The 17321-nt window shown below is 40.9% G+C and overlaps 1 protein-coding gene across 2 annotated transcripts; it reads right to left on the minus strand.

Annotated features, from left to right (window-relative positions):
- Positions 1 to 257: 257 nt before the first annotated feature.
- LOC111870620 (acyl-CoA Delta(11) desaturase) lies at positions 258 to 16869 on the minus strand. 2 transcript variants are annotated; one of them, XM_023863064.2, is made up of 6 exons: positions 16786 to 16869; positions 15126 to 15300; positions 11872 to 12002; positions 8738 to 8943; positions 4231 to 4416; positions 258 to 1404 (listed from the first exon to the last, which is right to left on the minus strand). In XM_023863064.2, the coding sequence occupies exons 2-6, from the start codon at positions 15271 to 15273 to the stop codon at positions 1044 to 1046; spliced, it is 1032 nt and encodes a 343-aa protein (XP_023718832.1). In that variant the 5' UTR covers positions 15274 to 15300; positions 16786 to 16869; the 3' UTR covers positions 258 to 1043. The 2 variants fall into 2 exon arrangements, with proteins under 2 accessions (XP_023718832.1, XP_023718830.1); XM_023863062.2 differs by having other exon boundaries at positions 16757 to 16868.
- Positions 16870 to 17321: the final 452 nt, after the last annotated feature.

The following is a 17321-nucleotide window of genomic DNA, read 5'->3' on the forward strand; positions in this document are numbered from 1 at the left end:
ACCATGTGTTGAGATATTCTGACTGAAAGTCTGCATATGTTTATCTAGCAGGTGTGCTACATGTCTTGTCAACTACATCACCCTTGATTTAGTCATTCTAAAAACATCTGATAGAAGAATATTATAAAGTATGAAACCTCTGATTATGCAAATTCCTCCAGACTCTGGTACTTACTCCATCTTAGGTCTGAATATTCTCTTCAGCACCTTAACACCTTAGCACCTTATTCCTAAGTAGAGCACATCACAGAACAGAATCTGTATTACATATCAGCAATACTGATACTCTCAAATCAGTTTATTTGGTCTCCTTTCACTCTATAATGAAAACATGGAACGATTTTCTGGTATAATTCATCTAACAGCAGAGAGATATTTATATTACAATAGAAAACTGTTAGATCATGGTCGGTATCAAACCTAGAAATTCATGCAGAGGTCTGTTTCCAGAACTGACCTCTTCCATGTGAATATACATTTTCAGTAATCAACTCCATCATACATAACCGAGAATATGTTCGGACTTACTCAACTATACATAGTATTAACACAAGGAACAAGCACCATCTTCATAGACAAAACGGCAAACCCCTCATATTCTCATACCATGTTGGCATCAGAATTTTTCACGGTCTGCTGTTGAGTCTAAAAAGTTTTATAAATGAAAGGGCACAATTTAAAGTAGAACTAAAAAGATACTTGAAAGCATGCTCATTCTATTATGGTGAAGACTACAAAGTGACTCACAATCTAATTAAAATTTATATAAATAATGTAAGTGAAAAATACATTAATGTAGACCTTATGTGAAACCTCTGTATATTTTATACATTCATTTTTAATGTGAAAGTTTCCAGTTTCTGAAACGTTGTGTTCTCTTCCTTTTCGAATACTGGATGATGGACAAAGTTAAGAAACCCAGTAATTCTGAAGATTATTTTACATGCACTAATACATTTGTTTTATACTATGTAATCAAAACATGCTTTCAAGATTAAAGAGAAACACTTTACAACAAAACCAAAACAAATTGTTACATTGCATCATTCGCATTCTGTTGGCATTTCTTCTGGAAGTTCTCTGGCTGCTCCCCACTGCTGGAACTTATCACCCACACTTTGCCCCACAATGCTTTCAGTACCCTCTTTTCCTGCACCCCACTTGTAATGGGAACCATCTCCTCTACGCTGTACCAACTTACGGATGAGTTCTGACGATGGAGTCTTCAGGTCATAAGCCCACCCAATTCTCGAGAACATTTCTATAAGATAAGTTGTCCAATTTATTGTGGTGGGACCGAGTTCTGCAGCTTTGTAGTCCCATGGAATGGCATGATGATAATTGTGCCAGCCTTCTCCAGCTGTCAGCCAAGTTACAAGTATGTTCTCTGTAGGACTAATTTCTCTGTAAGATAAAAGTTGCTTATAGAGATTTGTACATCATACACACATGGACATATAATTGGCACTTCCAGTACACTTACTCTACAAAGGTTTGTGTCTTGCATAATAATTTTGGCCTTAAATTACTGCAGAAATATACATTGTACTGCATGTAAGATACGAGGTCCTCACTGAAGCAAATATTAAGATGATGGTCCTCTGGAATATGTAGCATTTTGTAGGTGACACATATTTCAAAAGACTGTATATCATTAACATTACTACAATGTTCATACCTGTGCTAATAAATGTACATATATCTCACTGCACAGTCAAAATTATTTTTATTTCTTTAAATTTTCAATTAATCGCTTAACGTTTCAAACAGACTTTGTACAGAACAAAAAATCTACATCAACAACTTCTACAGTGAGCTCTCTCAGAGAAAGCTAATAAATTTGGTTTGGGTTCCATGGACTGATGCAGACCCAAACTATATCTCTTGCTGGGGCTGAAATTCTCACTCCAAAGAGTGACGAGTCTTATATTCTGGTTTGGAATGGAAACAGACACAAACTTACAGAGCTGGAGAGACAAATTTCCACACAACTATTCTCAACACCACACCTTCACCCTTACTTCCACTTTCAGACCTATACATTAGACCATGTCCCATCACACTGCACAGCACAGTGCTGTTACTTCCAATGTTAGACCTATGCTTTGTTTGGCACCCTTCTTCTGCGTCATTCACCTTGACAGTGGTGACAGAAACGTGTGGCAAAACAATGGAACAACTTCAACACATGATGAAAGTAAAGCCCTAAAGCCAAATTTGTATAACAACAGGTGTGTGTCACACAACACAATTCCCATTTCGTTTCAATAAGCAATGAACCGATGAAATCATACAGGTATGAATCTACACTGATTTACTGGCCTGTATCTTAAACATACAGGAGGTACACAGTAGCGTAGTTGGTCGGGGCACTATGCTACAAGCTGGAAGGTCGTGGGTTCGAGTCCCAGTGAGGTGGATTTTTTTAATTTACCTAATCCTTCCAGCTGCACTATGACCCTGGGGGTTGACTCAGCCTCCAACAGAAATGAGTACCTAGTATCTTCCTGGGGTAAAGGGCAGCCGGCACGTAAGTCCGACTTCCTTACTGCCATCGGTGAGCTGATTGTCTAGAGAAAATGTGGGAGCCTCAACATCTCACAACCTTGTGGGCCTTCACGGCCTGTTACAAGGATAGCTTTCATCATAAACATACCCTATAAATTACACATGGAACTTTTTATGTGTTAACAATTACAAATACGAGAACAGTGTAACACTTTGCATTTATGTTTGACAAATGTAACATAGCAGAATCAGTATCAGTGGAACTCGTGCATAAAAATGGAACACTAAATTATATATATATATATATACATACACACACACACACAGTGTGTCCAGGTTCTGTTAGGACTGTGTTCATTAAAAATACAAGATGTGAATTATCTTCACACATTCACTCTTTTTATTCAAAATAGTCTCCTTCTGAATCAGGACATAGCTGGAATAGATTGAAAAGTTTTCGAAAACAGTCACTGTACTCCTTTTGCGGAATCGCATTTAAAACTGCGGTACATTACATTTGGATGTTCTGGATGGTGTCGTGACAGTCTCCTTTCATTGCCAACTTAATTTCTGGGAACAACCAGAAATCTGCTGGAGCCAAATCTGGGGAATATGAGGATGATCAAGGACTGTGATCTCTTTTCTGGCCAGAAGAAAATCTTGCATGATCTTCGATTTGTGGAGTGGGGCACTGTCATGCAGGAGTGACCAGAATCCTTGCTCTTGATATTGAGGTCTAATTCGAAGAATTCTCGCCCACAAACGATTGAGGACTCTGAGATAATAATCAGAATTCACTGTTTGACCTTCTGGCAGAAATTTCTTGTGAATGATTCCTTTGGAATCAAAGAAAACGGTTAGCAGTGTCTTTACTTGACTCTTTTGCATGCACACTTCTTTGGTTTCGGCTTCTTTGGGCTCAACCACGCTGCACTCTGCCGCTTTGTGAGAGGCTCATATTGAAAACACCATGTCTCGTCACCAGTAACAATCGATTTTGTAAATTTTGTATTGCTTTGAGCCGACCGTAACATGTCATTGCAGCGTTCCACTCTGGCATGTTTTTCATCGCCAGACAGCACGTGCAGTACAACATGCGCATAACCTTCCGTTTGCCCAAATCCTCAGTCAAATTTGATGCACAGTACTTTTTGGTATTCCCAAAAGCTCCTCGATAAGTCTTGCAGAAACAGGTCTGTCTGATGCAAGGATTTCGGTCACTTTTTTTCACATTTTCTTCAGTGCAACTTGTTCTCGGCCTTGATGCACGTGGAGCGTCTTCAGTGTCCTCCCTGCCATCACAAAATACAGCATACCATCGAAAAATGTTCGAGACACTCAAACAATCACTACCGTACACACTTTTCATCATTTTGTATGCTTCTCCGGCTGTTTTGCCTAACTTCAAACAAAATTTGATCTTGGCTCTCTGTTCAACTGCCATTTTCCGATGAGCATCAGAACACATGATGCAGCGATGCTTGCGCTTTGAAATAATAGACAGCCACAGCTGAAACTTCAAGAATGTTAACGCCACAACTCGCCAACAGTGGCACTGTAGGGCAAAATAAAAAAATAATTAAAAAAAAAAAAGAGTTCTAACGGATTCTGACACACTGTGTGTGTGTGTGTGTTATTTCTTGCCGAACAGAGAACATCTGAAGGACAAGGGTCCTCAGTTGCTCGCAGCACCTCTATTTAATTGGACCATGAGTCACTCACCTGTCGTAGGGCTTTCCGCCCCAAATGTGCGCCAGGCTATTTACTGACCAGGCAGCATTCAAAAGAAGAACGTAACGTACAATTCCAATACCCATGGCAGAGTTGTACCAGCCTTCACCCCAGAGAAGCGGTGGAACAACCACAGGGATAAAGAAGCACAACAATAACTTCAACAGTGAAAAATACCTGTAATAAATATAAAATACCAGTGTATGAATCATTGCAAGTAGAGAGAGCAAACTGTCAGGTAATATAATTCAGATTTGATGAAGGGACAGTTACACATCTGAATAAATGTCAATTACTAATGTGTGATTTTCGATGTTCTAAAAGACAACCATGTAAAACTGTAACAATTGCATATATTAAATTGTATAAATTGAATGTACAGAATAGCTGCAAAGCTATGTGGAATGTTGATGTTCAATAGTTGGATGGCCCTCAAAAGAACAGTTTGTTCCACCATGAGTGCGCTGGCAGAATTTGCTCCCTTGTAGTAGAACAAGTCTTTACGGCCATTCAACTGGTTTGTCTGGCCGGTGATTTGGTGCTGCGTGCGCCGGTAGGAACAGCTGCCTATGGTGCATATGATGACTGAACCGTTGTTTCGGCTCGGTTGCTGGAGAGCTGTGGCAGCTACGTTAGCTGTCTGGTAGCAGAACGTGGTTGCTGGAGAGTTGCGGTAGCTGTCTTTGGGGCAGTAAACAGCTGATGACTCTGATGACTGAATGCAATCACTGATGATTGCGAATCAGAGTCAGAGTCATGTTGCAACTGACGGTCAGTCAGTCTGTCTGTCTTGGTGTCAAGCCCCAGCTGGGGCTCATGACCAGATATTTCTTTTGAAAGAAAGTTACTGTCTTGTCTATGTGGGGCGCCCTCTCTGATGTGAGGTCAGGTCTGTCATTTGTCAGTCAGTCTGTATTAATAAGTCCACTGTCTCTATTTACACACATTTACATATACATACTTATTCCTTACTTCAATGTACAATATATACAATGCCTCTGTTAGCATCACAACACATCATTCAGAACACCAACCAGTGAACAGGGTCTAGAAACTGACTGACACTAAATGCACAGTTCATGTAATATATTTCACAAGGGTAAATTTATTATATATGATTAACGCACTGACTCCATGATCCTGAGATGAAGTTGAAATTTACCCAGTTGATAAAGAAATTCAAGTTATAACATAATTACTTCCCTCTGAGAGCCTTTCCAGTTCATTTTTCACTGCTCACTGCATGGCTTGGCACTATGCAGTCTGAGATAGTGACAGCAGTAAATAAACGACAGATAAATAGATTAACAAATGTGTGCATATGTGTATCTGTTTCAGCTCAAAATGTACTGCATTCATCAGATAAACTGATGCCTCACTTGAGGGACTCTGCTGCAGAACGGGTATGTGTTTCTCTGTCTTACTGTCTTAGGAAGAACACAAAGTACAGTCAGTAAATCAAGTAACAGTACAGATGGGGTTGTGGGTTAATGTTTCCTGTTAGGTGGTACAGCTGTGATACCATATTGATATTATTATTATTATTATTATTATTATTATTATTATTATTATTATTATTATTATTATTATTATTATTATTATTATTTTTTNCAGAGAAATACGAACAACTGCAACAAATACAACAACAATTACAGAGAGAGAGAGAAAAAATACAACACCCAAAACACAAACAAAAGGAAACCAACAGTCATGGATGCATAATGTCATTTACTTCACTTCACTTCACTTCACTTCACTTCACTGCAATTTTTTTCTTTTTAATTATTTTGACCCCAACTTCACTTCGCCTCATTTATCACTTTCCTAATCCTTTGCCTAAAATTGCTTGGTTTACAGGACAGAGTACCTAAAGCATCTGCAGGTAGTTCATTCCAGAGCTGTATGGTCCTATTTACAAAGGAGTATTTCCCGATATCTGTCCGTTGCTTTCTACCCATAATTTTCTTGCCATGATCACCCTTGCTCAGATAGCATGGTGTTTCTAATCTGTCACCTATAGCCTTCCATATGCTCTCCACAGCAGAACCCAGCTTCAAGAGAACTATTGAGGACCCAGGAGAAATTGCAGATGCCTTCAATACATTTTTTCTAACAATTACAGAAAATCTAAACTTGTGTCAGGAAGTGGGAGATAATGTTATTTAATTTTTAAGAGAGGCATTTCCTAGAAAATTCCCTGGTATTAAAACCATTCCAACCACTGAAACTGAAATAAAAAGTATAATACATTCCCTCAAAACAAAAAAACTCTTCAGGTTATGATGGAATAACAAGTAAAATTTTAAAAGTTTGTGCATCTCTAATCAGTAACCCATTAACTCACATCTGTAATCACTCACTTTCCTGATCATCTTAAGATTTCAGTAGTAAGACCACTATATAAAAAAAGGGGACAAGATTAGTATGTCAAATTACAGGCCAATTTCACTGCTAACTACTTTGTCCAAAGTACTTCAAAAAGTTATGCACAATAGGTTAAGCCATTATTTTCAGAGTAACAATATACTAGTCCCAGAACAGTCTGGCTTTTGGAAAGGAATTTCCATTGAAAATGTAGCCTTTAAGTTAACAGACAGTGTGTTGAAATCTATTAATCAAAAATTGTATGTTGGTGGAATATTCTATGACTTGGCAAAGGTTTTTTGACTATGTAAATCATGAAATTTTATTAACTAAATTACATTTTTTTTGGCATTCAAGGAACAGTGTTAAGTTGGTTCAGAACCCACCTAGCAGAAAACAAAAGATTGAAATAAAATCATCAAATTCAATCCGAAGTACCTACTCATACTGGGGAATAATAAAACATGGAGTTCCACAGGGGTCAATTTTGGGGCCTTTGCTTTTCATAATTTATAAAAACGACCTCCCTCCTACACTAAGGACCTCATCAATACCTATAATATTCGTAGATGACACTAGTGTTATAATTTCTCATAAAGATTTAGATGATTTCTGCATGTTATCAAGCAAATGTTCTTTCTCAAATGGGTAAATGGTTTTCTGCAAACAAGCTGTCCCTGATCCTAGAAAAACAGATGTAATAAAATGTATAACAAAAACTCACCACAATATCCATTAAACATAGGATATAATGATAAATATATAGAAGAGGGAGTAAACACAATATTCCTTGGCTTGCAAATTTATAATCATTTAAACTGCAAAAACCATATAGATCAGTTGATTCCAAAGCTAAGTAGAACATGTTATGCTGTTAGATTCATGTTACATATTAGTAACACTGACACACTCAAATCAATCTATTTTGTTTACTTTCACTCTTTGATTAAGTATGGAATAATCTTCTGGGGTAATTCATCTGACAGTAAAAAGGTATTTACATTGCAAAAGAAAATTGTTAGAATCATGATGGATGTCAAATCCCGCAATTCCTGTAGAGATCTATTTAAGAGACTACAGATCTTAACTTTTCCTTGTGAATATATATATTCATTAATAAACTTCATTACCAATAACGAAGAACATTTTCAGACGAATGCGGATGTACACAGTGGTAACACAAGACACAAACACTGTCTTCATAAACCAATTGCTAACCTCTCATGCTTTCAGAAAAGCCCATATTATGCTGGGATCAACATTTTTAATAACCTGCCACCTGATCTCAAAGGTCTTATGAATGAAAAGTCACGATTTAAAACAGCACTGAAACGGTACTCAATACACTCATTCTATTCTGTTGATGAATATCTATTGTCTAGAAAATAACTTATGTATCTTTAAATAGTCTTGTGTGTAGTCACTGTGTATTCTTGGTTTCTCTTGTGCGAGAACTCCATTGGGACTGTACATATGTTTTGTATTTATATGACATTCCACATCCCACAGTCGTTTTGACTAACTTTGGATCCATGGAATGCAATGCAATGCAGTGTAATGTAATGTAATATAATGAGAGTGACTGTATTTATGACTTGATTTCGTGTCCTGATCCAAGATGGTGGGTTGGCTGAATTTTGTTGGCCAAGCTCAGTTATAATAATTCAGCGATGATGACTGTCCGTTCACTACCTGAGAATTTATTCCGACCACAGGGAGCAAATATTCACTACAGAACATAGAGTATTTATCAAACTGTGTGTATATTACATATAAAGTTGGCAGACGTAGGTCTGGCCAGCAGCCTCTTAGCAACAACCAGACAAAATGCATCAGTCAACTTTAGTCATCTGGTTCTTATACAATTCTTATCTAATGTTACAGCACAATCTTCCAGACCATGAACCCTTAGAGAGCAGCAAGTTATACCAAAGTTAGGGAAAGTGATTAATTAGTTCCAGACGTTGAAATAACTCAAAGACTCAGCTGATTTATGAAAATAACAGTTTCAGATATTGCATTTTTAAGCTGAGGCAGGTTACTTAACCTCTTGACATGCTACAGAAGACATCAAACTGATGAATCATAAAACTACAGGGGTTGGACAAGCCTCCAGCACCTGCAATATGCTTACTTTTTGTGAAATCTGACCAATGGGTCAGCCAGTACATCACTCATATCAACTTGTCGGCCCCGCCTCAGGACCTCGGGGTGTTTCTTCTGCATGAGCCAGCCAACGTGAGAGAAAAAGAACCCACGGTTCGCATTGTGTGGGTCGGCATCTGTCTCGCTGAACTTGTGGTGGATCCTGTGATCTCTCACCCAATCAAACACTGAATTCTGCAACGATTCACTTTATACTTAAGGGTTTATATAGTTTACTACATCGACAACTACTTACTCTATAACACTAGCTGGGTCACAGGGTGGTTGGTCACCTATCACATTACATGACATGATAATGTATATTTTAATGCTGTCTTCAGAACAAAAAACTTGAAGTTTTCACAGCAATATATTGTAGTCTTCTGTGTCATGAGATTGTGTAAACGTTTAAAGCTATCCCTCTAACAGGCCATGGAGACCCATAGGGTTGTGAGATGTTGAGGGTCCCACATTATCAAGACAGTTGGCTCACAGATGGTGGTGAAGTTGTGTAACCGTCCCCGTTTTTCTTCTTTGTACTTATGTGCCAGCTTCAGTAGACCACTTGTCTCCTAACAGGTTTGTGTTACGGTAATAACTGAGGAAACTGCAAACTGCACACTCAAACCAAGTCCACTGCTCGAAATCAACAACACAACATCCACTATCCACAAATTATTTATTTCAGAAGCAAAATATTATTACTTCATTGCAAGCACGGAGTATCAAAGATTTATCAAACCAAAGTGAAGAACTGATGAATTTAGATAAATATGAGGAGTGCAGCCCAATTACATCTGCCTCTTGGTGAATTAATTAAAAACGCCAAGGTTTGAAGACTGGTATCCTGCGGGAGCATCACTTCATCGCATGCGAAGGATTTGAATCGACGGCCTCTCTCCCAGACAAGAACAGTTTCCAACTGGCTGATTTTAACTAGCAAAATTCATCATGCAATCAGCACAAGCCAATCACATAACGAACTTTGAGAATAAACAGTTCCCAAGATATAGAACCCGGAACCCCACATGTGAAAACGGTTATTTTTAGTTTAGGGTCCAATTACACTTTTATGACAGCTACACTTGTCAGCAAAACAAAATTTACATCTTTGGCAAACTACAGACTTGCCTCCCATGGTGGCCTTGTCCCCTTCCAGCCACCCAAGCTGCAGGTAACAAAACAAGGCAGTTGTTTCTGTCCAGATGCGAAAAGCAAGTCATAACATGCTAATAAATCAGCCTCCCCAAAAAAACAGTCACCCTTCTAAAATGGCTAAAGAGGACCATAGCGTCCCATGGAGAATTATAAAAGGTTTGGACTGTCACAATTGTCAGCCTTATGCACCGGCCATCCTTTATCCCACAGGAAGTTTCCTGATACTCATTGCAATTAGAGGCTAAGTCCACTCCAGGGCCAGAGTGCAGCTGGAAGGAATATGCGAATTGAAATAATTCACTTCATCCGGACTCGAACCTCCGACTTTCCAGCTTATAGCATAGTGTCTCAACCAGCTACATTAGCACATACCTCTATGACATTTACGGCACGTAAAAGAACCTCATATCTCCAAAGGAGATCACTGAGCCAAATTAACGGACGTTTCCCACCCAACAGCAGTCTCTAATACCTCTGGTAGATGGGGGAAGCATTATAGATATGTCTCAGGTAGTAGAGCCGGTCTCACTGTCTGGGCGGGACTGATGGTAAGCACCAGTACCAGTAGGATATAGAAACTGGTAGAAATCATAGAGGGAAGCACAATGGACCAATACAGGTCTCAGTGCATGGGGAAACCCACCCTCTCCAATAACTGGTTAACTAACTAACTACCTCTATGACATTGTGTAGCCTGGTAAATAGGTACAAAAGTGCTGGAGGAATATATCTGTGGGTTTTTCCAGTGTCCATAGAATACCAAATATTGTAACACAGAAGATTACCACTGAACACTCCTTAGAAACTGCTATTGACAATGATGGAACTGCATACAGTTGAGCAAAGTTCCCATCAATTGTCTTGATCCACATGTTACGCTATAATCAGAATGGCCAGTTTGATCACTGTGTACACTCATCTGCAAGAAGCAGGGCTATACTGTTGGCTCATCAATTCACATTTCAACTTTTCCATGCTATTAACAAGATATCTTGATTAGAAACATACATTTTATTTACTCAAAATATTTAGATTTCATTGTGTCTGTTAAACAAACCTCCTCTGTCATATCTTACTCTTAAAATATTATATTTTGAGGTATATTTTATACTTTATTATAACTGAGCACATGTGAGCATAGTTGGTTCAGGCAATATGGTACAAGCCAGAAGGCCGCAGGTTTGATTCCCAATGATGTCGGTGGGTTCTTCAATTGACCTAATCCTTTCAGCCACACTATTGCCCTGAGGTCAACTCAGCCTCAAACAAAAATTGGTACGGGAAATCTTCCTGGGGGTAAAGGGTGGCTGGCGCATAAGGCTGTCAACCTCACTGCCATCTGTGAGGCGACTGTCTAGAAAATGTGGGAGCCTCAACATCTCACAACCCTATGGACCTCAACAGCCTGTTACAGGGATAGCTTTACTTAACCTCACCGTTATCTGTGAGCCGACTGTCTAGAAAATGTGGGAGCCTCGACGTCTCACAACCCTACAGACCTCAACAGCCTGTTACAGGGAGAGCTTTACTTTTTTGTACTCTGTAACGGACTTGAACTGTAGAAGTTATTTATTTTTATTTTATCTGTTTCTGACTTGGCAGCTGCTATGGAAACAGAAACAGAAACAGAAATGTAATTACATGTTAAATAACAAAGGAGTATGGAGAGGGTTAAACTGCAATGGTGATATAACATCAGTTGAAGGATGAGTATGAATGATGAAACAGCAAGGAAGAATTCGTGGCCTGTTTCAAGGTATTATCCCTCTGCTGGTCCATAGAAACTGAAAACCAACTTCTTACGGTTGAGGGGAGGTTCATATTGTCTATATGTATCATCATCTGCTTCAAAATCTGCCATCATCATGAGGCAACCACAATTACCTTTACTTTCTACATGTCTCCTTATTTAGTTACAAGATACCAATTCTATTTCAAATGCAAATAAAGCCTGGAAGGCCATACCTGTCCTGATATGGAGAAGCAGATGAGAAGGATCACTCTTAGGGGCCACTTTGCTTTGTATGTACGATGGGACCAGAGGCGGTGAACACCACCTGCCACCCCGAACCCTCCAGCCAGATACAGAAAGTAACCTGTAGCACATAAACATTAGTTTCAATTATTTTAGCACTCAGAAGCCTGAATGGAGGACAGAAAGCGGGAGGGGTAGCTCACAATTGTTATGGGGTGTAACCGCTCACTTCCTTTGTGCCCTTTTTACGTTGTGCGCCACTTTCTCTCCGCTCACTTCTGTGGGTTCTTTTTGGTAGTCGGTGGAGTTGAGTTCCTATCCCAGGGTCTTATAAGGGTCTGGCTCGGACAGGGCAGGAGGAACCCTTCACTACAATTTCACACACACACACTCTACAACCGTTGCACTTAATGGTCCTTTAATCCCTTCCAGCTTTCTGAATACAACTGAATTTCTTAATACTATTGAATTGAACTGTACTTATACTATTTTACGGAAGGGCCGTAGTGGTAAATTTAGTGTCCGACTTTGCCGAAAGTAGTGTCAAGACTCTCCGAGGTGGAATGCCCTCTCTCTGAATTCTGAGGTCCACGAACCCCAGACTCCAAGAGAAATCCACTCCTCCACTTCTGCCATTGGTTAATTCTTTTAAACTAGGAGGTTCCCTAAATTTTGAATTCCCAATCATGTTGCTCTGCTATGTGATTCTGGCAGATGCTGACCTGACGCTAAGGATGACAGCCCCTTGATGCATTACAGTCAGGGTGTGAGGCTCCGGCCGTCCCACTTCTAAGTTATCGCTGTCCCAAGCTGTCAGCTCTCATTTTCTCAAAGCCTTTCCGACGTTGCTGAAACTGCCAGAATTCCAGGAAAGTACCAGATGTTACTTCCTGTTCACATAGCAAAACTTGAACTATGTCCCTTCCGCGTGTAAGAGCTGGCTATCTGCCGGATCTCTTTGTTTGTAATTTAGTAATCTTAATCTAATACCTGTTTAATTTATGCACAACAGTTCTCCAATCAAATGAACGGTTACAGGGGTCATTGATACAAGGGAGAGTCAGTAAATAGGTCAAAAATGGATATAAGAACATTTATTTCTCGACATATCCTCAAACAACATTGATATTGTAATGTGGATGGCGCAACAGGAAGTAGGCGACAGGTGAACTCAGCGTTTCCGCGAGTGACGTCACATACCCCCACTCCTTCCATCATTACGCAACGTTCGGTATACACCCCTCACCGCTAGGTTGTAACGTCACGCATCAGGAAAGGCCGCGCTGCGACTGTTGCTAGGCAATCGGTAAACCCGACGTCACGCAACAGTGGTAGCTATCACGCAACTGTTTTCTGTGTGGTCAGTGCGGAAGCTAGATAACGAGGAGTATTCTTCAGGGCCAGCAGAATATATAAAAGACCCGTCCACTCGTCAGAGAGGGCACCCCACAAAAACAAGACCGTAAATGTCAAACAGTAAGAAATATCTGGGACTCGACACCAAGACTTACTGACTGACCAACCGTCAGTCGCAATGTGACTTTGACTTGAATGAGGGGAAGTCTAGCAGTCGCCGAGTGCAGTTGCGCATTAGCAGTCGGCCTCAGCCTTCGAAGAGATGAGGTAAAGTCCAGCAGCCACGCGTTGTTATTGAGTTGTATCGAGTGAATGGAAGTGCCTACAGCAGGATAAGTAATTGTGATACTGCAGATGGCAGTACTTGTGAAATTGTGAATTGTGTATTTGTAAGAGTGAATATGGAATAAATTCGCTAGATCCAAGACGGCGTGAAGTTATTTGTCGCGTCACATACCCAACACGTGACAATATATTTGTCCCATCTCTTTACCAGTGCTCTGAAATCCGCAGCACAGAAGTCTTTTAACTGTTGTCTCAGCCAATTCCGCGCCTTCGTTTCATCATCTGCGATTTTAAAACGTCCTTGAGAGAATCTTTCGGCCCAGCTATAAACCGCTTTACGCGAAGAACACTTCCCACCATAAACAGGAAACATTTCTTTACGAAAGTCCTTTGACTTGAGTCCTTTTGCCAACAAAAACGCAAAACCGAACGCTGCTCCTCGGCAGTATATTCTTCAAGCACAGTCGCCGTTTTGACTACTGCATCCAGCCTCTGAGCATGCGCATGCGCATTTGCTACCTGCACTGTCCTGAAGCTGGATTGTACTGCTACTTAATTATGGACACAGAAAACCCTATTACATCCATTACAGCTGTTTTAATCCCATTTGTGACCTATTTATTGACTCTCCCTCATAGAAAATTTCCACATTCTGCCCACATGGTGTATTTTTGTGTTCTGTATGGTTCTCACAATAAATGGCCACTGTTTTCCCAAACAACGTTAACCGGTTGGGCTTTGTAGCGGAGACGTAATGTGTTTCCTGCGAGGTACGACCTAGAGTTGTATATATTACAGAACTCTGCATTCTGCCCACACAGTGCATTATGTGTTCCGTATGGTTCTCAGAATAAACAGCAATTGTTTCCCTAAACAGCATTAACCGGTTGGGCTTTGTAGCGGAGACGTAACGTGTTTTCTGTGAGGTACGGACTGAACTCTGCATTCTGCCCACATTGTGTATTTATGTGTTCCGTATGGTTCACACAATAAACAGCGATTATTTCCCTAAACAGCATTAACCGTTGGGTCTCCGTAGCGGAGACGTAATGTGTTTGCTGCGAGGTATGAACTGAATATTGCCGGTCACGGTAGCCAAGCGGTCTAAGGCATGCAATGTCTTCGCTCGCTCGGAAGCCGGAATCGTGGGTTCGAATCCTACTCAGGGCATGGATGTTTGTGTGCGTTTTTCTGTGTTTGTCTACAGGTAGAGGCCTTGCGACGAGCTCATCACTCGCCCAAGGAGTCCTACCGTATGTGTAAGATCTAGAAAAACCGAATTGAACGGAGTTCATGGAGGTAGGCCTAGGCCCACTGGGGCTGTAGTGCCAAGGAAAAAAAATGAACTAAATATTTATATGTTAATTAGAATATTTTCAGTCTTTAAAGGGTTAATTCGGGGCATCCTCCGAGCGATTCATTCCGTATAAAGTATAGAATGTGGTCACATACTTGGCAAAATATCTCACTTCCTGATGCGTTAACTGTACATTATTCTACGAAGAGTATCGAACAATACGCACATGCAAACTGATTTCATATAAGGAAGAGACTTAGCCTTGCTGGTCCAGACAGTTACAATAGACATGATACAGGCTCTCACCCCAGAGGTACGTCTGCCATCGGATCTCTGTCAGGGGCAAGGTGACCAGCGCGTAGAGGGCAAGCAGATGGAACACAAGGATCCCAATCACATTGCCCCAGATGATGGGCTGCTGCATGCCACTGGGGTCACGCGGTGTCGCCGCCATATCTCCCCGGAGACCAAATATGCTTCCCTGAGCAATCGTGAAAATTGTACAATAAGAACATCAGCCAGTATTTCGGTCTTGTGGTAACGCTCAAGACTTGTATTAAGTAGGTGCTCGGCTTGAATCTCGCCCGGACCACCAGCCGCCCTGACTGGGGTTTTCGTAATTTTCCTCATTCCCTCCACTCAGATGGAGCCGGGACAGCGCAGTCGGTATAGCGACTGGTTATGGGCTGGTCAACCGAGGGGTCGGAGTCCGAGTCCCGGTAGGGTCAAGAATTGTCTCTTCTTCACGTCGTCCAGACCGGCTCTGGGATCAAGCCAGCCTCCTGTCCAATGGGTACTTGGGGCTCTTTCCCATGGGGTAAAGCGGCTGGGGCGTGAAGCTGACCACACCTCCAGCTAATACCAAGGTCAAGAAAATAGGGATCTATACATCCACTCCCCCATAAGGTCTTCATGTTGTAATGCTTAATTAGTTTAGTACAGGGACAACTTTACCTTTACGCTTTAATATTCATCAATTGTCCCACATTTTGACGACATACTTGTAGTCTCAGATACTGACAACGTTGAGAAATAATCATAAATAAAACGCAGTAATATTAATCCATGACAGACTTACTGTAATCCCTTGAAAATCTGAGATTTATTTAACTGGTATACCTAAATGGATTTCTTGCGCCTATGGAACCAGCAGGTTGGTTACCACATTCATATAGGTCCAGTGGATCCAATAAGAATGAGTTCTATCCAGTACACATACTTATAAGCTACTTCTCTAGGCCCCAGTTTAATAATATCCTCGCATCTAATCCTAAGTCTTCTAAACGGTCTCTTCCTTTAATTTACTCCGGTACAAATTTTATATAAATTTATAATTTCCTCATGTGTGCTGTATGTCCCGCCTAGCATATTCTTTGTTGCACGTAGCAGCGAAAACATTTAAAAAAAGCGTCTAACAATTTCACCAGGTCTCTCTGTCTGTCTACCCACATGCGACAATTCGAGAACTGATGAATGGATTTCAATAAAAATTTATATTTGTAGTTTTACTCAAATCTGTCGATAAATTCTACTTACACTTGGAATCGGACAAGAATAAAGCACACCTACATGCGTTTCTGTTCGTGTCTCGAGGGCCTGGTCATGTAGGATTTGTGGTGGACAAAGTGGCGCTGGGGCAGGTTTTCTCCGGGTACTTCGGTTTCCCTTGCCAATCTTCATTCTACCAAATTCTCCATTATCATAATCACCCGGGGCAGGCTACAATAGGCCAATCAGTGGCCGCCGTGCCGAGTGGACCCAGTTGGACTCCATCCCCCACTAAGCGAATTTAAAAATAATATATACATACACCTTCCGCACATGTATAATGAGGTTAAACATAAATCTGCTTTGCTTACTTTCCGACCCTGAGGCTGGAAGCATATATTCCCCCGAAACACTACACGTCGTCACACCACAGAATCAAGTACTCTTACCTTGACCTGAGTACTTGCTGGACACTCACGCGATCGTGGCTGCTTCCGGCTGCTGCTCCTGTCCACTGATCTCATGCAACAGCCTCATTAATTCTGCCTCCGGAAGGAATTTGACCAGAACCGGGATCTATAGTAAGAGGCTCTGAATACTTGGGGTCATTTCTCTTTGCCTCACTGCGGCCAGTCAAGGTTCAAATCCGCCTGACCTTCTTGGCTCAAAGGTTAACAGTTTTCATGCAGTTCACCAGTTTCGGGCTTATCACAATGGCTTCTTTGAAAGGAAGCAGTCTTTCAGTTTGTCACGAAATTTCTTACATAAAACGCGAATGTTCATTACCGTATCCACAAAAACTCCTCACTGGATCCTTTTTTTTTTCTTGGCACTACAGCCCCAGTGGGCCTAGCCTACCTCCATGAACTCCGTTCACTTCGGTTTTTCTAGATCGTACACATACGGTAGGACTCCTTGGGCTAGTGATCAGCTCGTCGCAAGGCCTCTCTACCTGTAGACAAACACAGAAAAACGCACACAAACATCCATGCCCTGAGTAGGATTCGAACCCAC

This window comes from Cryptotermes secundus, unplaced genomic scaffold (genome assembly GCF_002891405.2).
Source record: "Cryptotermes secundus unplaced genomic scaffold, Csec_1.0 scaffold475, whole genome shotgun sequence".
Taxonomy (NCBI): Eukaryota; Metazoa; Arthropoda; class Insecta; order Blattodea; family Kalotermitidae; genus Cryptotermes; species Cryptotermes secundus.

Excerpts from the sequence above, each read along its gene's own strand:
- LOC111870620 (XM_023863062.2), bottom strand. The coding sequence starts at position 16,831 with ATGAGATCAGTGGACAGGAGCAGCAGCCGGAAGCAGCCACGATCGCGT. Across the intron at positions 12,003-15,125 it reads ATGGCAGACGTACCTCTGGG|GTTACTTTCTGTATCTGGCT; the intron begins GTGAGAGCCTGT and ends TATGTGCTACAG. Across the intron at positions 1,405-4,230 it reads GGCGGAAAGCCCTACGACAG|AGAAATTAGTCCTACAGAGA; the intron begins GTGAGTGACTCA and ends TTTATCTTACAG.